General features: G+C 42.2%; 1 protein-coding gene across 4 annotated transcripts in view; it reads right to left on the bottom strand.

Annotated features, from left to right (window-relative positions):
- Nucleotides 1-27,307, bottom strand: part of fbxl17 (F-box and leucine-rich repeat protein 17) — a 314,946-nt gene that overhangs the window by 193,835 nt on the left and 93,804 nt on the right. For all 4 annotated transcript variants that reach the window (XR_003860846.2, XM_065011703.1, XM_029638371.2 and 1 more), the window contains one exon: nt 18,235-18,342. Coding sequence is in view for 3 of the 4 variants with exons in the window: in XM_065011703.1 (XP_064867775.1) it covers nt 18,235-18,342 (108 nt within the window). In the remaining variant the exon portion in view is untranslated. The remainder of the gene's footprint in view (nt 1-18,234; nt 18,343-27,307) is intronic.

The following is a 27,307-nucleotide window of genomic DNA, read 5'->3' as shown; positions in this document are numbered from 1 at the left end:
TCTAGAAACTAAAGCTTTGGTTGTCTTCCTCTCAGGCTTCCATGTCTACTCCCTGGACCTCCTCAATGTCCACCTCTTGAACATCAGACTCTGAAGCTTCATCTTCACTGTCACTTTCCAACATTTTTGAAGATGGCTCGTTGTCAGGCTCAAAAAGCCTCACATGTTCCTAGTTGGCCACCAATTTTTCAACCCTTGTATTAGTCAGCCTGTTGCTTGCTTTGGTATGTGTGTTCCCAAACAAGGACTAGTTGCGCTCTGAGGTGGCTGATGCTGGTGGGATTTGGTGGACGATGGAGGCAACAGCAGAAAGAACATCAAATCCAAAGTCCCTTCCACCAGGTGGCTGATGAGATATGTTGGCACGACTGCCATATTGCATCTCCATCCGAAAGCCCTTGCTTGGAAGTACTTCGCCAGACTGCCAAGAACATTGCCCTCATCCAGGCCATGGTGGCGAGACACGGTAGTGATGACACCATAAACCTTGTTGATCTCTGCAACAGACAGGATGCTCTTGCCAGCATACACACAACATGTACGCAGCGGCGTGTATGGTTTTCAGGCAGAAGTCTTCACGCTTTTTGATGCATTTCAGAACTGCAGTTTCTCAGATTTCTTCTCTTACATTTTCAAGCAGAGTCTGAACATCAGACAGGATGGCATTGTCTCCCTCAATCTGTGCAATGGCTACTGCTATAGGTTTCAGGCTGCTTAGGATCCTCTTGATGGCGCTGTCCATATCGGCAGATTGTGATTGCCATTTCTAGGAGACTCCTTCCCCTCCAGGAGACTGCCAAACGTGGTGACAACACCACCCCAGCGGGTGTTGCTGGGCAACTTCAACATGGTGCTCTTATTCTTCTCACTTTGATTGGTGAGGTAGATTGCTGCTATATCTTGATGACCCTTCACATACCTAACCATTTCCTTGGCTCTCTTGTAGTGTATCCATTGTTTCCAGTGCCATGATGTCCTTGAGGAGCAGATTCAATGCATTAGTAGCACAGCCAATGGGTGTGATGTGAGGGTAGGACTCCTTCACTTTAGACCAAGCAGCTTTCAATTACTGAAGCTGGAGTCATATCTCCCCCACTAACTTTAAGCATCAGCTGTCACAGCAGATTACCGATCATTGCACTTGTACACAGCCCATCTGTAAATAGCCAACCCAACTACAAATAAATATTGTTATTTATTTGTTGCTATTTGTTGCTCCTTTGCACCCCATTATCTCTACTTGCACATTCATCTTCTGCTCATTTATCACTCCAGTGTTTAATTGCTAAATTGTAATTATTTCGCCACTATGGCCTATTAATTGCCTTACCTCCCTAATCTTACTACATTTGCACACACTAAAGAATTCTCTTCAGAATTCTCTTCAATACACATTGCCTGTGAGCATCAGAGGTGAACCAGTTGCATACACAGCTCGAGCAAGACATTCATCAGCATTTATCTGACTATGTTCGTCCATTTAGTCAAAAAAAACTTGATTCCAGGAGGACCATGAGCTGTTGCTATCGATAAGATGTCTGATTCATCATTTTCACCTCGAATAGAAGTAGAGGGACTTTTGTCAGAGGTTGCTTGTTGTGAGCGCTGAGGGAACTTTATGCACTTGGCCAGATGGTTCTGCATCTTTGTTGCATTCTTCGTGTATGATTTGGCACAGTATTTGCAAATGTACACAGCTTTTCCTTCTACATTAGCTGCAGTGAAATGTCTCCACACATCAGATAGTGCCCGTTGCATTTTCCTGTAAAGATTAGGGAAAACATGAGTAAAAAAAACAAATACAACTCATTTGTAAGATAAATGTTTTAAAATGAAACATGTATGGAAACAGGTGAATTAACACTCCTCAGTTAGCAGGCTCAAGCAAGCTAAAATCCACATGGTAGCAAAAACGAACTAGCAGAAATTGTTAACGTTAGAAATGATTTAAACACACTTTGCTGTAGGCTACTATTTACTAGTTGACAAAAAATAATATATGTCATAAAGTATATTCACCCCACCCAGAATTATAATCAAAACTTACCAGAAAGCATGTAGTCCTAGGCTCAGACAGTGTAGTAGTGTGGGCTCAAAAGCATCTCATTAGTGTGCAAGATCTTGAGAATCAGCTGTACATGTGATGGAAGAGTGCACTGCACATGTGATGGAAGAATGCACTGTGCATGCAAAGGGTTGCAATTCCATTGAATTGGGGATAGTTTCATCAAAATATGCCACAAGACCTAGAATTGCCTTATGTGTATCCCACAAAAAAAGGTTCACTGTTATAAGCTAACTGTTTTGATTAATTTAAGCAAAATTCCCGGGCTTAACTTCCCATGGAAAATTTCCGACCCTTTGCAACCTTAATAGTGACCCATCCACTAAGCTAGATGTGGCTGGGGGTGGTGATGGGCTATGAAAAGCCAACTGACATTTACTCCTGAGGTGCTGACCTGTTGGACCCTCGACAACCACTTTGATTATTATTATTTGACCCTGCTGGTCATCTATGAACATTTGAACATCTTGGCCATGTTCTGTTATAATATCCACCCGGCACAGCCAGAAGAGGACTGGCCACCCCTCATAGCCTGGTTCCTCTCTAGGTTTCTTCCTAGGTTTTTGCCTTTCTAGGGAGTTTTTCCTAGCCACTGTCCCCTTCTACACCTGCATTGCTTGCTGTTTGGGGTTTTAGGCTGGGTTTCTGTACAGCACTTTGTGACATCAGCTGATGTAAAAAGGGCTTTATAAATACATTGTATTATGGCATTTATTTCACATGGCCCATCAATTTATACAAGTGTGCCGGGGTAAGCGTCCTCTAATAATTATTTAAAGCATAATATATTTTTATCTGTATACTTTCTGTTCTTGATATTGCTACTATGCTTAGTAACCATTTCACTGTACCGTTTACACTTTCTGTATCCTGTGCATGTGACAAATAAACATAGATTATGTTTGATATAGTGTGTTTACCAGAAACGGTTATGTGAAGTACAACATAACCTGCACTAAAGTCAGATTTGATCCAATGGAAAAAACACAATTTCAAATCCTTCAACATAGTACCACATCCCAGGTGGTGGGTCACATTTGTGAGCACCCATGGGGTGTAAGGTTGGGACAGGCCCGCTTTTGTCCCCATCTGGTGGCTAACTGACTTGTTACAAGGTGTGGCAGCTCTCCACAGAGACATAATTGACTGCAGCTGCACACCTGGCTGCAATTAGGGCTGCAGCAGCACATAGGCTATGCAGTGGCATTCACACAGGAGAGCGAAACATGCTGAAGCTCTGTCGCAATCGTTGGACCAGAACCCCAATATGATTAAGGTTTGAAGCTCTCTTTGCTCTGGGGTAAAATACTATCTTCCCCAGTATTTATGGCCAGTGTTTGACTTGGAGCATTTGCTATGTTTAAGAAGTGAATTGCCTTGTCTGACTACCACGTATGTAACACACTCCACCTATGGAGTTGTTACACATAAGAAAACCATCAGTATAAAAAGATTGAACATACCTGAAAACAACTGTGCCTAATTGAGGAGTCCATAAATGTAAATTCTTTCTTGGACCATTGGAACACTCAACAAACAAAAAATATAATAATTGGAGACACAAAATGGAGATAAGAGTATGGATTAATCCATTTTAAAAACCGTATTTACAACCTCACCAAGGCATAAGACAAATTGCAGAAATATGCATTTTTCATTTAAAAAAATCACTAGATTTCCACATCACTGAACAGGAATTGAGGGGACAAAAATACTGTGGTAACCATGGCTAATTAAACACAGTTCTGAAAAATTCCAATTGGCCATCTTAAAACTATTCAATTTAAGTGTAGGCTATATCCTTGAGACTTGAAATGGACTCATAACCCCTTTAAGAGTGGAGATACATTTTTACCCCAAAGCTCAAGTCATTCTTGTGAAGATCAAAAGCGAAATAGGTCTAAGATCCGCATTCTGTAGGGTTTTTCACGTCCTTGTGGATAACAGTAATGAATGGGGGTAGCATTATATGATGATATATGCGTCTATCAAGATAGATTTCAAATGTTTTACTGAAATCAGTCATTTGAAATACATTAATTAGGCCCTAATCTATGGCTTTCACATGACTGGAAATCTAAAAGAATTCCCGAGACTGGAAAATACAAAAGGCAGTTGAAACAATAGCAAGTAGCCTTTCTACAAAAAAACACATTTATCTGGTATAGAACACCGGAAACTTTGTAGATCATGGGCTAACCAAGTTATTTTCCTTGCCATCAGTCAGGTAGGTGTGGGGTGGCCATTCTAATACAGAGGATGGTTCAATTTTCTCATTCTTCTCAACTTCAAGATACTGAAGAAAGATGTATTTTGATTAATGGGGGGACAGATGCCTCCTTACTTCATGTTTATGCACCCACTGATAACCTACAGTTCGTTAAAAAATATATATTTAATTTCATTCTGAATAAGGCACCTGGGGGTGCTTATAATCGGAGGTGATATTTAATTGTGTGATGTGCATCCCACTTTTTATTCTAACCCACACAACACTTTTTTTTTCTCCAAAGAGTAACTAAGTGCGACATACTACCCATCACTGTCCGACCATCGGCCAGTGAGTCTCCAATAAGAAATAATAGAATGTCTAAAAGATGGCGTTTAACACTGGATTACTGAATGATATAGAATTTAAGGTATTTGTTGAATCAGAGACAAAGCAACAGCTTGAAATCAAAGCTTTGCCTGACATGTCGCCTGTTACTCTCTGGGAGTGTGCCAAAGTGTACCTGAGAGGGCGTATAATTGACTTTGCGTCTGAAAACAAATAAAAATAAGAGGAAAATAAGTGAGGCCTATAGTCACGCTTGAAAATAAAAAATGTGAATTACAGTGGCAGCATAAGCAGCAGCAATCCCAGATCATCTTAAAGGAGATGGAAGTGTCAAGAGTGGAACTTAAAAAGCTGTTTTCTGGAAAAATGATGTAATCTAAGAAATATTACAAAAGTGGAAATGGCTGCATCTACTATAAAGAAAATAAAACCTACAAGTAATGATACTTTTCTAACAAAACCCAGCCATATTTGTGATGCATTTGCAGACTTGTGCAAAATACATTGTAAAAAAAAAAACACTGATAAGTGCAAAAATGTGGAGGAGATTAAGGGCTTCCTTCAGAGCGTTAAATTGCCTACTATTTCAGAGGAAGAAGAAAGAAATGGACACGCCGATCACAGAAATTGAAATTAAGCAAGTGATGATAAATCAAAACACTGAGTCCTTTGCAAATTAATTCTACAAGAAATTTGCTGAAAGTCTCTCCTATACTATTACACTGAACAAAAATGTATACGCAACATGTAAAGAGTTGGTCCCATGTTTCATGAGCGGAAATAAAATGTCCCCAAAATGTTCCATATGCTCAAAAAGCAGATCTCTCAAGTACAAATTTGTTTATATCCCTTTTAATGAAAATTTCTCCTTTGCCAAGATAATCCATCCTGACAGGTGTGGCATTTCAAGAAGCTGATTAAACAGTATGATCATTACACAGGTGCACCTTATGCTGGGGACAATAAAAGGCCACTAAAAGGTACATTTTTGTCACAACACAATGCCACGGATGTCTCAAGTTGAGGGAGCGTGCAATTGGCATGCTGACTGCATGAATGTCCACCAGAATTTTTGCCAGATAATTGAATGTTAATTTCTCTACCATAAGCTGCCTCCAAACCGTTTTATAGAATTTGGCAGTACGTCCAACCAGCCTCAGAACCGAAGACCGCGTGTATGGTGTCGTGTGGGTGAGCAATTTGCTGATGTCAACGTTGTGAACAGAGTGCCCCATGGTGTAGGTGAGGTTATGGGCAGGCATAAGCTACGGACAGCGAACACAATTGCATTTTATCAATAGCAATTTGAATGCACAGACAGTGGCAAGATCCTGAGGCCCATTGTCATGCCATTCATCAGCCACCATCACCTCATGCTTCAGCATGATAATGCATGGCCCCATGTCGCAAGGATCTGTACACAATTCATGGAAGTTGAAAATGTCCCAGTTTTTTCATAGCCTGAATACTCACCAGACATGTCACACATTGAGCATGTTTGGGATGCTCTGAATCAACGTGTATGACGGTCGCACAGCAATTGAAGAGGAGTGGGACAACATTCCACAGGCCACAATCAACAGCCTGATCAACTCTATGCGAAAGAGACGTGCCGCATTGCATGAGGCAAATGGTGGTCACACCACATACAGACTGGTTTTCCGATCCACGCCCCTACATTTTTTTTCTAAGGTATCTGTGACCAACAGATGCATATCTGTATTCCCAGTCATGTGAAAGCCATAGATTAGGGCCTAATTAATGTATTTCAAATGACTGGTTTCCTTATATGAACTGTAACTCAGTAAAATCTTGGAAATCTATCTTGATAGACGCATATATCATCATATAATGCTACCCCCATTAATTACTGTTATCCACAAGGAAGTGAAAAACCCTACAGAATGCAGATCTTATAGACCTATTTCGCTGCTGAATTGTGACTACCGCAGACTACTGCAACAAGCATAGTCACAGACTGAAGCGATTTGTCAGCACGATCATACATCCGGACCAAACAGGGTTCATAATGGGGAGGTACTCAGGAAATAATATCCCCAGGCTTCTCAGCATCATGGCACACTCCCGGGGAGTAGGAGAGGAAGCTGTGGTCCTCTCTCTGGATGCAGAAAAGGCCTTTGACCGGGCTTCCTGCGAGTTTGATCAAGTTCGGTTTCGGGCCAATGTTTGGAGTTGGATACAGGGATGCAAACTGGTGAGGGTCCAAAAAGGTGCCTTTTTTTGCACTGAAACATGCAAAAAAAATCCCTGCTAGGGAGAAATGCAGGTTAACTAATTAAACAACAAAGAATATGATCTACATGATCAGTCTCTGTGTGAAAAATAAAAAGTGGTTAATGTGAACCTAACTCGCAGCTAAAAAAATGTAAAGAAAGCAATCCAATGCTATTTGTTACCTAGACTTTACTGCAAATGAGAAAGAACAATACACTAATATTGCAGGTAGCCATGACAGCCTTTATAATAGAACGCTTGTGACCACACACATCTAAATATTGCACTTCAGGTAGAAATAGAATGAAACAAACAGGCATTCTATTTTTTCTCTATTATAGTGCCCACTATAGACATCGATCAAGTGCACAAGTCTACATGTGGGCGAAAAATAACGTTCACTGAATAAAAAAAATGTAATAATCTCCCCCACACGTGTTACTGTCAAATTCAACACAACAAAAGCAATATCTTTGGGCTACACTGCACATGATTAGATTGTACACTTTCTGCCTGTGGACATCTGTTCTATAATGTGCCAGCAGAGCATGTTGGCATAATTGACCTCTTTCAGGCAGAGTACACCTGGCATACCCCTTTTTATCCACTGTATTGAGAAAGGGAGAAATAGGGAAAGTGTGTGGTGTTTGTTTCACCTCTATGGTGGCATCCAGTTTAAGCCAGGCCCAGCTCCACTTCATCCCTGAATCCACTTGTTTTAACAAGCAACGCCTCATTTTCACCTAATTCTCTCATTCAGAAAATGAACCACATACTGTAGAGGGAAAACATTAGTGCACAGATAACTAGTTATAGTTAGCTAACGAACAAACTAACATTTCACACAGCTTGCCAGGGTCCAGTAAGAGAGCTAACGCATTATAACTTGAGGAATGGCAAGGAGTCGTAGCGAATTGGTTAGATTACTAACGTTAGCTCATCTGACGTTGTAATGTTATCGGTCTGACTTTATTAGCCAGCCAATTTTCACCCCATAAACTCAATTTGATCAATTAAATTGGCTAATGCCCATGATTTATCTGGCTAGCTAACAGATGATTTGAACCAGCTAGCAAGATACTTAACAATGCGAACAATACTTGGTCCACCACACTTTCTCCCTCACCTCAAACTTTCTAAATGTCAGTTGTTTTTCGGTTACAGCTCATGAAGTAGGCTTCATCCCCTTCCCACCCCTGTCTCCGTGGTCAGGCTTCTCGCCTACCTATCGTTATCGTTCAAGGGACGCGCTACTGTAAATTAAATGACAAACTGCCTTTCCACTCTCCCGCGCTGATGCTGTAAAACTAGCAAATTGGTTGTCTCCTCTCTCTCTTCAGTCGCGTGCTGCATTATGTTGTTATGTGAACGATTGGCTGAGCCTTGGATTACAGCCAGTATTGCTAATACGCATATCACTCATTCGCAAACAGCCAGTAGTCATCCAAACTTTTCTTATCGGATCTACACGAATCACGTAGGTCACCTATTTTGGATTCAAAACGTCGAATTTCCCCGAAAAATGACTAGTTTGCATCCCTGTGGATAAGAATACTTTATTCAAATCCAAAAGCCTCAGTTCATTCAAACAGTGCTATATCCAATGATTTTATTCTGGAGGGACAAGACAAGGTTACGAATTGAGCCCCCTACTGTTTGATAACTGTATTGAACCTTTAGTCCAAATGATAAGGGATGAAGAGGATATTAAAAAAGGTATTAAGATTGGTGGAGAGGAGCATAAGATTTCCCTATATGCAGATGACATTCTCCTCTATTTATCTTAGCCACAGGCATCCATCCCATGTAGATGATTAAATAGTTTGGTCATTACTCAGGGTACAAAGTAAATGTTGACAAAGAGGCCATGAAAATAGGAGGCGACATTTCACAGCAAGCAATGGCCTTGCTGTCATTTAAAATGGCCAAATTGTAGTAGAAGATATTTATGAATTACCATACCTGCTCGACTAGATCATTTGTATGAAGCAAATTACACTAAAATGTATTAGAATTAGAGCAGATATGGACAGATGGAACATTCTGCCCCTCTATCTAGTAGGGAGTAAAATCAGTCCAAATTAACATCCTGGCAAGATTACTACAGTATACCCATTTCAGATGCTACCTATCCCTATAACTACCTCTACTTTTGACCTACTGAATTGATTGATTGCACGTTTTATAAAAACACCCACGATTGTGATTAAAAACACTGCAACTCTCTAAACAGTCAGGTGGCCTAGTTGTGCCCAACCTTAAGTATTACCACTGGGCAGCTCAACTTAAACCATTGACTACCTGGCTTGTTGATGACAGTGGGTCTCAATGGCTCAACATTGAGAAGTCCTTGTGTACTTCAATACCCCGGCAGCTCTTCCATTTTCCAATTCCAATATCAGAGAACATGAACTAAGCACCTGGTCTCAGTTCAAAATTAAGATTTGGAGAGTGTTTCAGAAAATATCCATACACCAGTCAGTCTCAAAACATTGTACCATCTCTGACTCAGGTTATAAAAGGGTGATCTGGATTTAATCTGTCTTTCATACACCAACTTTTCCATGGAGACACAAAGTCATTCCAGCAGCAAACAGGGTGAGTTTGGCCTACCTAGTAGGGTTGGGCGGTATCCCGAGTTTCATATCGTCATACCGTCCTCCTCTCACCCCGGGATTTAGCGTATTACCAGTTTAGTACACCAGGGGCCGCCAAAAAAACACAACCCATTGGGCTTCTATTACCAGAATAGCGCATTTGCATGGAGGCTGCTAGCTAAATATGCTAACGAGCGCAAAAACAAATAAACTAATTGCAAAGACAGGCAATCTAGCTGAAGTTATACATATATAGGTAGGCACTACCAAATGCCATTTTTGGTGAGTTTGGACATCTACAAGTGAATATGAACGAGAGACATTGTGCAAATGAACAACGTTTTGATGCACACAGTACTGGCTCTCCAGCAGCATGTCTATACACTGTGTCTGTGCGGAGTCTGGAGTTGCTAAGGCAACAGGCCTGTCTGTGCTGCTAGGAGAAGAGGGGGAGGAGCAAAAGGGCCGAGAACGGAGAGGAGAATAAACGCAATGAAATCAAGACAGCAGTGGCAGCAGTACAAATAACTCACCCAAAGGGCTTTGCCTTCTCAAACACGGCAGAAAGCGAACACAATATGATGCCCTTAATAATTTAGACACTTACTTAGATGGCAAGTAAACTAGGGGTCATGTTAACGCATAATTCTGCGCTTTTTCACGCGGTAGAAAAAAAAAGATAAAACACAGAAGAAATATCTTGCTATGTTTTCTAAACACAGATCTAAAATGCTTCTTATTGTAATTTCTGCTTGGCATCAGACTCATGTTTCAGTTCAGCTTCAGTTGCACTTCTAAACTCGGATGAGATTTCACAAACAGATATTCTATCAGCTGGCTACATTCTTTCTATGATAAGCCTAAACATTAATAATATGATAGCCCTGCCGTTTCATTGTAAGCTCATTTACTTCCAATGAAAATGAAGCTTATGTCGAATGTGTTGCACTCATGTATTTTCGGTGAAGTCCCTGATTACTCTATTGAAGCAAAAAAAAAAAAAAAAACACTTGACTTTCAATATAAAACATGACTCCTGTCAATACACAGCTGTATTTGTCTGCTCCCGCTTTTCCTGTTGCGCTATTTACAAACAAACAGGTGACTGGCTCAACTGCGCTGGGGAACTATGTAGGCTTCGTAATGTAAAATAATGTGACAGGTGAAATAAGAACGCAATCTCCTAACGCACTGCACAAGTTGACTGCAGGCATTGCCTTAAATGGCTACAAATATTAAAATGTATTGAAAAACTTCAAAGAAATAGTTTCAACGGTATCGAAAAACCATCCCGTGGCTATTTCCAAATACTCCCGGTATACCACCCAAGCCTACTACCTAGGAGATATGTGTATACATTCTTACAAAATCAGACATTTTCTAGAGAAGCATAAAGACTGGGCTATCATCCAGCACCCCAAAACACCAGAACTGTTCCTGACGAGGAATCAAAATCAAGAACCTGTCACCAACAGTATCTTCCTTTTGTACCAGAACCTTGTTGCAACTGATGATTGTGACTCTTTGTATTTGAAAAGTAAATAATAAGAGATAGAAATAGCGAAGGTTCTCTCAGACCAAGAATGGGTGGTATTATGTACTGAGGTACTCATAATGACAAATTCTAACTCTTGGAGGGAATTTATGCGGAAAGTGACTTCAAATTTTTTCAGAACCCCCAAACGTTACGTTAAAAAGCCCGGAATCACCGCCGCCAGTGACCACTGGAGGCAGTGTGGAGAACAAGAAGGTAACCACCATCATATATTCTGGTCCTGTCCAAAGTTGAGCAACTTCTGGGACTTGGTGTACAGGGACCTCTGCCAAGTGTTTGAAGCAGAAATCCCACAGGATTGTAAGACCGCTGTATGAGGTGTTATATCTGCTGGTATCATTGGCAGGAAAAGTATTTATTTGTTACAAATTGGCTTCAACCCCAGCGGTTGTCCCAAATCTAAAGAGATTTATGAAATGGAAAGGATAACCCATTCTTTAAGATTTTAGGGTGAAACATGTATTTATAAAATGGGTACCTATAGAAAATACCCTTTTTCTGACACCCAACTAGAGTGAACCAAGCCCCCCCCAGCTTTTATCTCGATTTTCTTCTCTTTTTTACATTACTGTCCTGTCTGTCTGTTACTCAGTGATACTACTCTATTATAACTATTGCTGACAATACTGTCTTGTCCTCTTTTCCATTATTATTATTTATTTTTCTTTTGTCAAGTACAACTACTTATAGATAATTATATTAGTATGGTCTGTATTGTGGTACATGTATTGAATATGCACCTTTTTTAAAATTTTTGATTTATTTTTTTATTTTTTTATTTAACCAGGTAGGCTAGTTGAGAACAGGTTCTCATTTACAACTGTGACCTGGCCAAGATAAAGCAAAGCAGTGCGACAAAAACAACAACACAGAGTTACACATAAACAAAGGTGCAGTCAATAACACAAAAGAAAATAAAGATTTTTCAATGTATGTACAGTGTGTGCAAATGTAGAAGAGTAGGGAGGTAAGGCAATAAATAGGCCATAGAGGCGAAAATAATTACAATTTAGCATTAACACTGGAGTGATAGATGTGCAGATGATGTGCAAGTAGAGATACTGGGGGGAAGAGCAAGACCAATGACAATAACACTTTTTTTTTTAAATGGCTTTTTACCCAATCAAAAGTCAAATTCAATTAGACCTGGCCCAACATATTCAAATGTACAATTAAAACAATTGCCCTATATGGATATGAAGTATGGGGTCCACTAACCAATCAAGATTTCAATGCTTTTTTAAATTTTTTATTACAAACATCAAACTTAAATCCTTCAATGCAGAATTCTGCAAAAGCATTCCTAGAGTACAGAGAAAAGCCCCAAATAGTGCATGCAGGGTAATGCATATCCATTACTAATTAATATAAAAAAACAAGCCATCAAATTCTAACCACTTAAAAACAAGCGACCCCTACTCCTACCACTACAAAACCCTGAAATGCAAAGAGATTAACAGAAAAAAGTCCCCTCATCCAGCGAGTCTTGAAAGCAAGTTCACAAATCACTACTAACCCAACAAAGCCTCAGGACAGCACTCGGACCCAACCAACCAACCAACCAACCAACCAAAAAAAAAAAAAGATATTACCTATTGGGAAAGCATTACAAAATCTCAAAGTAAATGTAAATGCTATTTGGCCCTAAACACACAGTGGCAGACTCTGACCACTGTGATTGAAAGAAAGCTGAGAAAAAAGTGGACAAATGTACAGACTCAGTCAGCATAGCCTTAACATTGAAAGAGGCTGCCAAAGCCAGACCTGGCTCTCGAGAGAAGACAGGTTTGTGTGTCCACTGCCCACAAAATGAGCTGGAAACTGAGCTTCACTTCCTAATCTCCTGGCAAATATTTCCCTCAGATTACAAGGACCCAAAAATCATTTGAAAACATCAAATATAGACAAGCTCCTGTATCCGTCAGGTGAAAATACCGCAGTGTGCAATCGTCGCAGCAAAATGTGTGACCTGTTGCGATAAGGGTAACCAGTGGAGAACAAACACTAAAGTAAATAAAACCTAGGCCATATATTTATCTGTTTAGTTATTTATCTTGCCATAATTCTACTTTTTGCACACACAGCACATGCTCTCGCAAACACTGGGCCCTAGTGGAGCCAGCTAGTTGTACCAGTAGTTTAATTAGTCTGAACCATTATATTTTATATTTTATTTCATGTAGCGACCGACGGCCTGTACAGGTCCGGAGAGAGAGCCTAAATTCTAGTCCCATTGATATGCCTAATGATCTGTAAATAGCTGATAGGAAGAGGTGAGACATGGAAATACCACACACACGCACACACAGACAGAGAGAGAGAGAGAGGGTCAGTTCCTCTCCAGTGCACTAAGCCAAATGACCAGGGCTTACCAGGACGTGACATCACTCAGTCACAAAGAGTCTGACCCCACTGACACCCAGAAGATACAGACACATAACACCATAGATAGAGGTCTCATTCTGTACACCACTGACACCCAGAAGATACAGACACATAACACCATAGATAGAGGTCTCATTCTGTACACCACTGACACCCAGAAGATACAGACACATAACACCATAGATAGAGGTCTCATTCTGTATACCACTGACACCCAGAAGATACAGACACATAACACCATAGATAGAGAGAGGTCTCATTCTGTACACCACTGACACCCAGAAGATACAGACACATAACACCATAGATAGAGGTCTCATTCTGTACACCACTGACACCCAGAAGATACAGACACATAACACCATAGATAGAGGTCTCATTCTGTATACCACTGACACCCAGAAGATACAGACACATAACACCATAGATAGAGAGAGGTCTCATTCTGTACACCACTGACACCCAGAAGATACAGACACATAACACCATAGATAGAGAGAGGTCTCATTCTGTACACCACTGACACCCAGAAGATACAGACACATAACACCATAGATAGAGAGAGGTCTCATTCTGTACACCACAGATGCACACACACACTTATTAAGAAATAAACAACCACCCCAAACACACAACCCCTGCACCCACATACCACACAATACCTCCACCATCTCTCTCTCACACACACACACACACACACACACACACACACACACACACACCTCCAGGCTATAGAATACAAGTCAGTCAGTCTTAGTGCTGGGCAGAGCTTATTCCCATCTGATTCGAAGGCCACAGAAGATATGGAAAAGCTATTTAACCCTTAACTTAGCAGCACCCCCCCCCACACACACACACACCCTCACTCTGTACACCCCCGTCTTTTGTCGGTCCCCAGGTTGGAAGTCTTATCCAAAAAGGAAAGGATTATTATTCTTGAAGCACCACCAAAAATTATACATCCTCCATTTCTCCCTTCTCCACCCGATGGCTGTGAATAAAATGATTATTACTCTATAATTCCACACCCCTTCATCCCCTGTCTCCCTTCAGTCTTCTCCCCACCCGCCCCTTCTCTCCTCTCCTCTCCTCTCCCCCAGACCTGTGTGTGTTCTGGTCTTATCTCGGAGTGAGGGGTTGGCTCGCAGGGCTCAGAGGGCACACTGTGATTATGTATTTGTCTGTTCCAGTCAGGGAGAGGAGATAAGGGACCAGAGGCTTCCACCAACCCCAGAGAAGGTGAGTCCTACATGGGGTGCATGTACCTGCCTACCTGCCTGCCTCTTTCTGTGCATCACTATCACTATTTTTCTGCCTCTGTTTCCCTCTCTAAAAACACACACACACGTAAATAATGTTTAAAAAATTATTATAATGCTACTTAAAGTAAGCGTCAAAATTTGTCCATTGTTATCAGGTAATCTCTTGGTAAATACCAGAATCAGGGTTGGGTTCAATTCAGAATTAAATGAAGAATACCTCAAATTTCAGTTCAATTCTTGAATTAAAGTATTATACAGGACACAGAATTGCAATTTGAATTTAAATGAAAGGAAAAGTAATTAAATTCAGAGAAATTCAAATGCCTCTTCTATGCTATATTAGGTGTAGTCTATACAAATATATATCTTGTACACAAAACATGTCGTTATATACATGCGTATAAAATATTGTTGAAACAGCTGATTTTCAGGACACTCTTAAAATGAACGATCAAGGGGGGAAAAAAACTTGGATGCAAATATTCTAAGTCATTACATTTCATTCATCACTTAAATTTGGTTCAAAATGGCGGAAATACTACATTTTCCAGAATGCATTAGTTTAACCCACAAGTTCACCCAAACAAATGAAATGGTTGGTGGAAATATAAGCACTAAGGTTAAAAGAGTATATGAACATTGTTTCCAGGGAAAAGTGATGTATTATTTGGTATCTGGAAGTGTGAGCTGTATGTTTCAAATGAAACTCATATTCGATGACTGAGTGGAATTTATTTGAACTGCACCGAATTCAATTCTACTCCTGCCACTTAAATTCAAATTCTACATCCTGTGGGGTGTGGCCAATTCAATTTGAATTTCAACTCATGAGTTGAATGGGAGTCAATTCCCAAACTCTGAACTGAGCCCAACCCTGACGAGAGAACCGTAAAAGCTCCTCCTCACCAGCCCTTGCTCAGCGTAAATGTTATTTGACGGGCCAACTCATTTTAAAATAACTCGTCTTTCAAGTCTCAAATTAACACCAGAGGCACAATGTCAAATACAAAAAGGACACATCCATTGCCGTTTCCAACATGGCTCCTTTCTGACATTCTAGAAACCCATTCTGTTTGGTCTCTGGCCGCCACTCTCCTGAGAAGTCTCACACACACAAAGGCATTCCACACTCCACATTCTGCAGCGCTGGGGAGGCTGATGTGATGTATGAGGGCATTGTGGAAAAGTGGAGCCCCATCACTGAGACATCTAAGGCAGGGGAGTGAAGGCTTTCTGGCCCTGAACAACACTCTTACGGAGTTTGATATGGACGACCTTGAGTTAATGACTTCCAAATGAGCGCCGTGCGTTTGACAGACAGAGAGGGATGTGTTGATGTACCATTAGCTCCATATACAGGGTTGGAGGGGTCAGTGTACTGGACGTCTGTCAGGGTGTTTTCTCCCCTCACTACTTTGATAATGAAACTGTTAGATGTGGGGAGGGGATGGCCTCAGCTGAGTCTCAGTTCGGCTTTCAAAGGAAGCGTGAAGCGGATCGCAGGCTAGGCTACTAGGGGTCAGAGAGAGAGCGAGAGAAAGAGAGAGCTAGAGAGAGAGAGAGAGCTAGAGAGAGAGAGAGAGAGGAGTAAAGGAAATCTCACACTGTCATTTTTCACCATGTTTAACTCCGATACTGTTGTTAATACTCACATGGGCATGCACGCACAGACACTTTACACACAGTCATGAAAACAAACAAAAAAAGGTCAAACTCCAGCTGGGTTGGTCCAACCACACACTTAGACCTCATTCATTCCGGTCCCACCTCTGTGGTCTGACCTTTGACCTTACTCAAGCGAGACCCTTCGACCCGAAAAAGAGGAACGATTCATCTGGGAGGTTAACGCACACAGACAAATGAAGGAAAACATTCATCTGGTGAAGGATCCACCAAGCAGACCAGAGAAGTAAAACGAGACGAGTGAGGCCACCGGCAAAGACGCACGAACGCACACAACCTGATCCCGTATCCATTACCATGCCTTGGGATGTGACAACCAACGTCAGCATAACCATTAATACTGCCACAAGCCTTCGGTGATTAAGATGTGTCCCTTTGTTGTGTGACAGATATTCTGTTGTGTGGTTGTATATCACAAAAAAACTATTAGTTCCCATGGCCCTAAAATGGATACAATTTAAGCATATTTCATTCAATTGCCTGCAATTTAATTACTGCTACAAAACATTCTATTTTATTCTACACCCTGGTGGTGAGCTACTTGAAATGGCAGCTCACTTGATAAAAATACAACTTTAATTGAATCCCGCTCACAATGTCGTTTCTCAGAAGTGGCTACAAAGTCTAGCAAAGGTAAATTAATAGTAACCAATACAAGAGAAGTTAATAAAAGTAATGGATTTTTCCTGATAACTCAGGAGTGTTTGGAAGAATGTCACTGATATGAGCGAGCGTGACAATAGACAAAATGAGCCAGGAGAGGAGAGAGGGGAGAGACGGAGCGATGGCAGATGTCCTCGGGAGTAATCAGAAATGCAACGATTTCAAAACGGAGGAATATTTCCAATGGCTGCTGACCGAGACTGAATGAAGCGAGGAATCCAAGTCAAAACGCTGATAATTACCACCTCTGGTTAGTCAGAGAGAGAACGAGAGGGTGGACGGGGAGAGAGAGAGAGAGGGGGGGGGGGTTACTATGGTGCTGGTGTGAGACCAGGAAACTGAAGAGTAAGGTGTCAAACGCAGAAACACACACTGAACATATGCCATGGAACTAAGTCTTCTCTTGGTTTTACACAATTGCCTCATGTTCTAATGAACAGTAACCTCCATGAACACACAGGGATAACTTTCACTTATCTAGCGTGGGTTCACTTCCCCCAATTACCTGCAGGTATGCTAATATGATAATGAATTGTTAGCATCATTATATTTCTCTGAAGCGGCGTGCCCAAGGTCAAAGCAAACAGCTCGGTTGATCGGCCAGACCGTGAAAAATAAATTAATCTGCTGTTTAATCTAATAATGAGGCAGAGCATCAGGCTTCTCCTCTCATTAACACAAGTGTAATTGCATTTGAGGAGGCACACACACCAACGTGCACATAGGCAAAGATCAATTCATTACAGGTGGAAAAGGGGAAATAGCAGTACTGAAACAGAAAACACAGGATTACCTGATAATTGACATTCTGTGTGACTGTGTGTGTGTGTGTGTGTGTGTGTGTGTGATATCTTTAACCACGAAGCCCTTCTCATTAGCATGGTAATAGTGAAACAGCAGGGTGTTGTATTAGGATTCGTCTCATTACACTTTCAGGAGATTTAAAGTTTACTTTGAAAGTTACAAAAACACTCAGACCTGTAGTTAAAGCGTATTTCAGGAAAGTTTGCACACCTCAATAATAATAACTTTCATTTCTAAATATAAAAACTGCTTCTACAGAGTACTTACTTTCCTTGGCATTCAGCTAATGTATGTACTTATTCCACCTTAATTTAACCAGGTGTTCACAGCCTGCTTGACACTTGGAAAACCTGATTTCCACACCGTAGCTTGCATTCATTCACCCGCACACACAGGTAAACGTTGGCCATTTTATGAAGCCTACTCACCCCAGTAAGATGGATGACTCCCAGTGATGTCACAGAGCAGCCCATGAAGCCCACAAACTGCAGCTCAGGACAGTGCTCGGCAAACGCCCTCACCGACTTATCAGTCACCTGACAGAGGAGAGAGGGAGGGGAAGGGTTAACATTTCAACGTGTTGGAGCTTTTTCAAAGAGAAAGTCGACCAAAACATTTGGAAGCATTTGGAGTTACCCTCGCGCACCAGCTGTGTGTCTGACAACACTAATATCGGTGTGCCTAGAAGCCTGACACAAATAGTTAGTACTGTATCTAGTAAGTATTTCTCTCTCTGCTTTTTTCAACAGAAAAATACTTTGTTTTATTTTTTATAATTCATTTGGAGGTCAAAACCTGGTGTCCTGGTCTTTTGTGTGTGATTAGCTCCATTCTATATTTAATGCCCATCAGATATTCTGTCACTGCACTCTCCCTATCACGGTGTCAACATCCAATGCCTCTCCTTCCCTTTGAAGTTGACTTGATTTGCTGGAAGAGAGAGGAGAGGGAACGAAGGGGGGAATAAAAAGTAAAAAAAGGGGTAGCGGTTGATAGACTGGGAGAGGCAGTTGGTCCGGGACGTAGAGCTGTGATGGGTTAGTCCGTCTCCATTCTCCACCGAGGGAGGAAACGCAAACAGCTCGTTATGGATTGATGATCAATACGCAGGGAGAACATTGTCCCGGTCCCTCTCACGATATCAATATGGATTCCACACAAATTCTTCAGAGAGCGGCATTGATGAAAATGAGAGCATTTTTTTCCCACTTTGCTTAAGCAGGGGTGTATCTGCTCTCTGAAAGATGGGAATGATAGCTTGCATTCATTCACCCGCACACACGGGTAAACGTTGGGCATTTTATGAAGTTGCATGCTAATATATATCAAAAGCAGAGTGGAGGAGGGGGGGGGAAAGAAGAGTGAGAGAGAGAGAGAAAGGGAGATTACTGTCCGTTTCTCCACTGATATCAAACTGAGAACACACAAAGAAAACAAACGACAAAAAACAGCTCACAGTATTCAGTTGGCTGGTCGACTCTCCCTGTTCCTCTCTCATTTAAACCCCAAAACACACAACATTTTGGTCAATATAAAGATGAAAGAAGAGAACACTAGGGTGAAACAGGGGATAAAAGGGAGGCTAGGAAGAGAAACCGTATCGCTCCAGTAGGTCCTGCATGAACTCCACAGAGACCGAAGAAAGAAGATGGGAGGCGGAGGCGCGGGACTGCAGACCTCCAGATCCATATTATCCCACACTAGGTTGCAAGACAAACTAAAGTATACAGCAAAGGCTGAGCTAGAGCAGTGCCATGGAAACAACGTGAGTGTTTGGTTCTTACTATCCTTGTGGGGACCAGAAGTCCTTGCCAGTCCCCCACAAGAAAAAATGCTATTTTAGGGTTAAGGTTAGAATTAGGGTTAGGTTTTGTGGTTAAGGTTAAGGAAAATGGGATTTTGAATGGGAATCAATTGTTTGGTCCCCAGAAAGATAGTAAAACAAACATATGTGTGTGTGTGTTTTGAGGTTTAGCCCTGGTTGAGCGCTTCTCAGATTACATATAGTGCTGACATTGCTAATAACACAAAATACCAATATCCTTGTTCATTTAATAAAGCCAGACATGCCCTTTGAAACGGGATGTTTTCCATATAAATCAACGAGCTGCTTTGATGTTTATGAGAGAGCATTACGAGGAGGGGAAACGTGAGAGGAGGAACCCATGGGGTTCTGGTATACTGTTCTACAAAAGACTACACACATCACACACAAACACACAAACGCACAAAGTCGACACACATACACGTTCCCAGCTTCCCCACTGTGTTCACACTGAAAAGATGCATCATCTCAGAGACTATTGTGATGCCCCCCATGAATCATGTTCATAATGAAAGATAAAAGAATATGCACATCATTTCCACTGTCCCAGATGAGACGGGGTTTGGACTGGCCACTGAGCCTGGCAAACAGCCTTAGTGTCAGATCTGAATGCGAAATCGGTCATTTGTCCAGCGTGCCGTTACCAGCTGGGTTGTAAAATCTTGGAAAAACAAAACCTCCCCGTTTCAGTAGGTTTGAATAAACGTTGTCGCCCTACTGAACATGATCCGGAAGGTGGCCTTGCAGGAACACTGGTCGTCTTTACTACTCCGGGGTCAACATCAGTTTACACGGCTATAGGTGGGAAGCAAATGAAGATTACAGTCTGTGAAACCGGTGACACACACACACAATTTTGCAAATGCACACAAACACTGAAACCTTTCAAACACACCCTTTTCTCTTAGAAACAAACACGCCATTTAAACATGTTTTATTGTTACACACGGTACGAGCAAAATGTTTTTTTTTTCCCGGTTTGTGTATCTGAACCGCTAGGCTACCTGCCGCCCGTTTCAAAGCAAGACTCTTTCTAATCACATCCGATATGATCAAAGCAAACAGTCCCACAGACACACATACTGCTATTGACCTCTGTGTTGAACAACTGCTGATCAGAGACTCTCCCATGTTAAATCAGTCTGATTCTGACGTCTCTTAAACATCATGCGATGCAGCTATGTCAAAGGGGGACCACCTCAGACTGTCCTGTCTGCTTGATCCTAGTCTGTCTGGCTCTCTATCCAGAAACAACATTGATTGGCCAGCGTGTTCCCTCACCTAGTTCCCAGGTCTAAATCCGTCTTAATTAGAGAAAGCGAGAAAAACATTTCTCCTCTCTCCTCCCCCTCTCTTTCACTCCGGTCTTCAGGCCAAAGACTCGGGTCGCATTTTCCATACCGTCGTCCCATTTTTCTCTCCGTCGTCTTTTTGTTATCTTAAAGGTTATCAGGGCGAGGGAGAGGAAGATGGAACACCAAGGAGAGCGAGAAACAGAGAGGAGGAGGAACAGAGAGGAGGCTCATCAGTCTCTGCTTTGCTCAGCCAGCAGACCATCCATTACTCCTGCTCAGACTGAAGTTAGCTACACATGATTGTCTTGCCTCAACAAAGTCCTCAAATGAAGCCAAATGTAAAAGCTATATTCATATCTCATCTATTTTTTAAATATTTTTTTTTATAGAAAAGGACAAACAGCTCACAGAAATCCATTCCAAAGCAATGATCTGAACGGAAGTCGGAGTTGGCCAGTGATACACTATATATACACAAAATGTATGTGGACACCCCTTCAAATTATTGGATTCGGCTATTTCAGCCACAACAGTTGCTGACAGGTGTATCAAATTGAGCACACCGCCACAGGTCAGCCGTAAAGTGGTAGGCCACACGAGCTCAAAAAATGGGGCCGTGCTTAAAAATCGCCTGTCCTCCGTTGCAACACCCACTAACAAGGCCTCTGGAAGCAACGTCAGCACAAGAACTGTTCCTTGGGAGCTTCATGAAATGGGTTTCAATAGTTGCGCAGCCGCAAACAAGCCTAGAATCACCATGCGCAATGCCAAGTGTCGGCTGGATGGAGTGGCGTAAAGCTCGCCGCCATTGGACTGGAGCAGTGGAAAAAGCGTTTTCTGGAGTGATGAATCACACTTCACCATCTGGTAGTCCAATGGACGAATCTAGGTTTGGCAAATGCCAGGGGAACGCTACCTGCCCCAATGCATAGTGCCAACTGTAAAGTTTGGTGGATGAGGAATAATGGTCTGGGGCTGTTTTTCATGGTTCGGACTAGGCCCCTTAGTTCCAGTGAAGGGAAATCGTAACGCTACAACATACAATGAAATTCTAGACAATTCTGTGCTTCTAACTTTTTGGCAACAGTTTGTGGAAGGCCATTTCCTGTTCCAGCATGACAATGCCCCTGTGCACAAAGCAAAGTCCATACAGAAATGGTTTGTCGAGATCGGGGTGGAAAAACTTGACTAGCCGCACAGAGCCCTGACCTCAACCCCATGAAACACCTTTGGGGTGAATTGGAACGCAGACGGCGAGCCAGGTCTAATCGCCCAATATCAGTGCCGGATCTCACGAATGCCTGTGGCTGAATTGGAGCGCCCGCAGCAAAGTCCCCGCAGCAATGTTCCAAAATCTAGTGGAAAGCCTTCCCAGAAGAGTGGAGGCTGTTATAGCAGCAAAGGGGGGGGACCAACTCCATATTAATGCCAATGATCTTGGAAGGAGATGTTCGACAAACAGGTATCCACATGCTTTTGGTAATGTAGTGTACGTTGCAATCCATTTAAAATAGAATATAATCAAATATATAAATATAATAATATAGTTCTGTGCTCCATACGCGGAATGAGACCGAGAGCGAGAGAAAAATTGAGGTTTTTCCTACTGTGCGTTTTCAGATCGGTGCAGATGAGGAAGAGGTGATCAGTTTAGACTATTGAGATGCACCCCAAGTCTTTTTCTGTATTTTTCGATAGGAAAGCACTCTGCATCCACCCGGGACATGATTTGAACAGCTGGCATATAAAGCAGGTTGGCCAGAAAGCAAACCTTCACTCTGCCAATAGACCATCAGGAAAACATTTTCAGTTTGAGTACCAACAGAATCAAAACCAACATACTGACATGATTCCTAAATGACTGCCGTCTGGACCAAGGCAAACAAATCATGGACTGGCCATATTCAAACTGCCCATCAGACCTGTGTGTGTGTGTTAACTCATAACAGGTGAGAGGGGAGACAGAGAGAGGAGAATCCTATCCCAGCACAGTGTTGCAGGGCAGGATGGGCACGGTTTCAGACAAACTGTACCGTCCATTGAAGTGGTGTGTGTATGTGTGCGTGCAAAACACTAGGGAACAGTATCTCTGCACCCTTCACTCATTCCTCAGACTCTCGCTCGGGTCTTGTTTTAAAAAGATGAAAAGAGGAGTGCCTAGCTCACAGAGGTCTGAAAGCCTTTTCGGAGGGGATCTGGTTTTTAATGGTCTCATTCAGAGTCTGAAGGGTTCAGTTTTGGTCCCTGAGCTAGGTTTGGGAAGGAGGTTGCCATTTAGCCATCTGCAGGGGGTGTCGTTGAGAAAATGCTGGGGTAGCAGACTTCTAGTCTAAAGTGGGTATTTAAAAACCTGTCGATGGCAGCTCACACGGAGCCTCATGAAGTATTGAACAGGTGCTCCAGCATTATCCACATGCAGGCACACCGAATCCGGTCGTGCGCGCATGTGTCAGTCCTTTAAAAAGTCAAACAATGCGACCGCTTTTCTTCTCCCACCGTTGCCTGTCAGAAACCCCAACTAAACCCACGGAACAAGAGCGGAAAACCCGCTACAGTCGAACCAATTGAAACCCAGCCGGTCGCCACCGGTCCGTTTATTAAGAGGGTTTTATTAAGGCACTCCAAGCAGCTTCAGGGCTTCCCGATAAACGCTCGTAAAACTGACACAGAAGCGGAATGTTGAAGCGGGATGATTCTCATCAAAGCTATTTTGTCCAGAGCAAATCATTTCAACTCAAACACTCTCCCAGGATGGATATCTCCTTGTTTATAGTGGTGATGATGGCTTCATAAAGAAGCAGTAAACACACAAAATAGAACACACGTGGACACTTAGTATTGATTTGAAAAGACTGAGGTGGCGAAAAGGTAAACGAACACTTCCCTATTGTCAGTAAATAGAGCCAATGCAAGCTAGGTCCAACGTAAACGATCTACAATACAGTAATACAACACACACACACACAGTATGCCACATGATTCGCACATAGCCTACAGTATAGATTTAAATTGCATCTTAGTTTTTTTGTAAACACTTGTGGAACCCAATAGGCTACATTTAGTTGAATATATGAACATAGTTTAGCCGGCACACACAGCTCCTGGTGAACTGTGAAGTTGGTTTGCTGACATTGGCCTGTCTAGAGGATTGCCCCCCGTCACTCAAACACAACTTCATCCCAACACTGAACTTTACAACGCTGGTAGAACTCTTTGTTTACTGTTCAAATGTTTCAAACTTCAACTGCCACTTGAGCTCTGCTAACCCCTCTCAGGGAGGCCTAGGTGTGAACCACACTAAACGTCACAACATGTCTGTGTGGGTCTCTCTCAGAAAAACGGCCGGGTCCCCTGTGTGGGTGCTCTGACAGGCCACCTAGCAACCCCTCATCTACCCAGCGAGGAAATCTTTCCCTGTTGTTGGCTGTGTGTGTGTGTGTGTGTGTGTGTGTGTGTGTGTGTGTGTGTGTGTGTGTGTGTGTGTGTGTGACCTGCCAACGTGGGTAGCTGTACGTGATGACACAACTAATCCTCTGACCACTTGATTATCCACGATGCCCCACTGTGGGCTGGTGGCGTTCAAGGGCCTTGGGTAAACACGAGGGCCGTGTTTATTTCACTCTCTTTCCCTCTCCATGACTGTTATTTCTCTACTGTTTCAAGATTCTTTGTTTCCCTTCTCTGCACTCTGTCTCTCTTGTCCGTCTCCGTGCACGAAGGTAACTAACTTTAAGAGTCGGCAGAGCAGGTGGAGAAGGAAGGCTGGTGTTGTGTTTTAAACAGACCAGGGGGACCCCAGGCCCTGTCTGGCAGAAAGGTCACACCTTTCACACATCAGGAACAAACACAAACAGTTCACTGAAGAGGCAGAGCGGAGCGAACTTTGCTTTGAGCACTTTGACTCACCCAGTTTGCTACGGGCACTTCTTTAACTGGATCCCAGTGAACCCATAAAGAACTTTAGTGTCAGTGAAACCTGAGTAACAACAGAAAAAGTAAGCTAGACCCTCGTTTGACAAAAAACAGTAGGAGTTATTTCTCGACATCAATTTATCATACAGCATAAAAATGTAGATCCTTCTATCATATCAAAAATGAAGGCAGGGTTGGGAGCACGAAGGCCTTTCACTGTCTAGAAAAGTTGAAATTCAGCCCAAGATCAATATTTCAACTTTACACCCTAGTCAATTTCCAAACGTAAAAAATCTATAAGATAGCTTCCCCATCTCTCCCTCTTACACACTGGAGATCAACTACCGTCCACTTTGGAACATTGACTCTGGACATAAAGACAGATTCTTACACTGTAGCTGGGAACAAAGTCACACAGAGGGAGATCTGACAATAGACTATTCTCTCACACACACACTCCCATCTCCCGCTATCAATGTCAACAACCCTGATGCTACCAGCGTTAGCTAGAATCTGCATGGGCGATCATCGCTACGGCGATTGATCCCATGATTCCCTGTGGAGCGTGAATCACAAAGCAAAAATTGCCTGTCATTCTCATGATGCCCTCAGCACTTAATTTCCTAGGAGAGTGTGTGTGTGCATGTGTACTGTAAGTGTGTGGGAGTGTTCGTTAGAGACACAGCGTGCGCGCACACACACACACACACACACACACAAACACATGGCTTAGAGATGCGTATGAGCAGTTCTTGTAGGCCTATTCCCTGAGGATCAATAGTGCTTTGTAAAGTGTCAAACAGAGGGATATCAAACGCTACTTTGGAGGAAAACCAGCCATTGTATCCCTTATCACAAAGCAGGCTATCATTTCACCACACTGGAGAGAGGCACAATCAATGGTGTGCTGGAGTTACCCTGCATAGACATCCATTGAAATCCATGACATCTTTACCATCCAACTGCATAAAATGGCCACGACCAGCCCTCACCTCTCCATTGTAGTCTACTATGATGTGCAGTGGATTGTCTAGTGAGTGTTCTGGCACAAAAGCTCAGGTGTGCATCAGCAGGTGGCTGCTATAAATTGGCGGCGCATGGACTACGGAGTGATCAGTCCCAATTGACATTATTCACATTGCGTGTTTGAATTGCATTATATTTCCGACCCTCGAAGCCATTTACCCTGCGCCAACCAACGCATGTTAACACGGAGGGTTGAGTTGAAGAGGATTCACTGATCCTAGGTCTGACATTTATAAATAGACCACATATAGAAGTTTCCCAATGTCAAAGTATAGTCCTCGCTAAACCTCTATATTGGATTGTTCTGTTGACAAGCCTCCTCCTATCCACATGAATAGTATGTGCGTGTGTACTTTACGAGCCTTCAGAGAGAGAGCGCCACCTCCATTCTCGGTCGACATGAGCAGTGTTTATGGACAAAGAGCTGGCTCGAACACAGGGCTCTTTAACAACCAAGGGGAGATCAAGCTGAAAGAGTTGACTTCTCAGTCGGCAGAGACAAGCCTCCTGTTACTCCAATGTTGTATTTCTTTGAGAGGATATTGATCGTGTTTGTGTTGATTAGAAAGGCAGGTCTTTGATGTTCATCTTGGAACTATTACAGGTCTGGGTAACTCTAGACACTGCTAAGACTCTGTATAGCACAGTTAAGCTTTGGGGGGGAAAAGCGTAAACCGATGGAAAATGATGCCATGGCTCATGAAAAACCCATTTAATCTTGGTGTGTGGGTGTGTTTCCCCTTTATCATCTACATAAAAAGACAGTCAGTCGAAACATCTAACTTTTATGTTTCCAACACACAAAATAGTGAAACAAATACAATGTTTATATATATATATATACATAAACTACTGGTCAAACGTTTGGGGTCACTTAGAAATGTCCTTGTTTTTGAAAGAAAAAAACATTTTCTGTCCATTAAAATAACATCGAATTGATCAGAAATACAGTGTAGACATTGTTAATGTTGTAAATTAATGTTGTAGCTGGAAAAGGCTGATATTTAATAGAATATCTACATAGGCGTCCAGAGGCCCATTATCAGCAACCATCACTCCTGTGTTCCAATGGCACATTGTGTTAGCTAATCCAAGTCAAATCAAATCAAATTGTATTGGTCACATACACATGGTTAGCAGATGTTAATGCGAGTGTCGTGAAATGCTTGTGCTTCTAGTTCCGACCGTGCAGTGATATCTAACAAGTAATCTAACAATTTCACAACAACTACCTTATACACACAAGTGTAAAGGAATGAATAAGAGTATGTACATAAAAATATATGGATGAGCAATGGCCATGCGGCATAGGCAGGATGTAGTAGATGGTATAGAGTACAGTATATACATATGAGATAAAAAATAAAAATAAAAATGAGTTCACCTTAATTTAACCAGGTAGGCTAGTTGAGAACAAGTTCTCATTTGCAACTGCGCCAAGAT

This window comes from Oncorhynchus nerka, linkage group LG27 (genome assembly GCF_034236695.1).
Source record: "Oncorhynchus nerka isolate Pitt River linkage group LG27, Oner_Uvic_2.0, whole genome shotgun sequence".
In the NCBI taxonomy this organism is placed as follows: Eukaryota; Metazoa; Chordata; class Actinopteri; order Salmoniformes; family Salmonidae; genus Oncorhynchus; species Oncorhynchus nerka.
The sequence above is the reverse complement of the archived record's forward strand: the minus strand, read 5'-3'. Positions and strand labels throughout refer to the sequence as shown.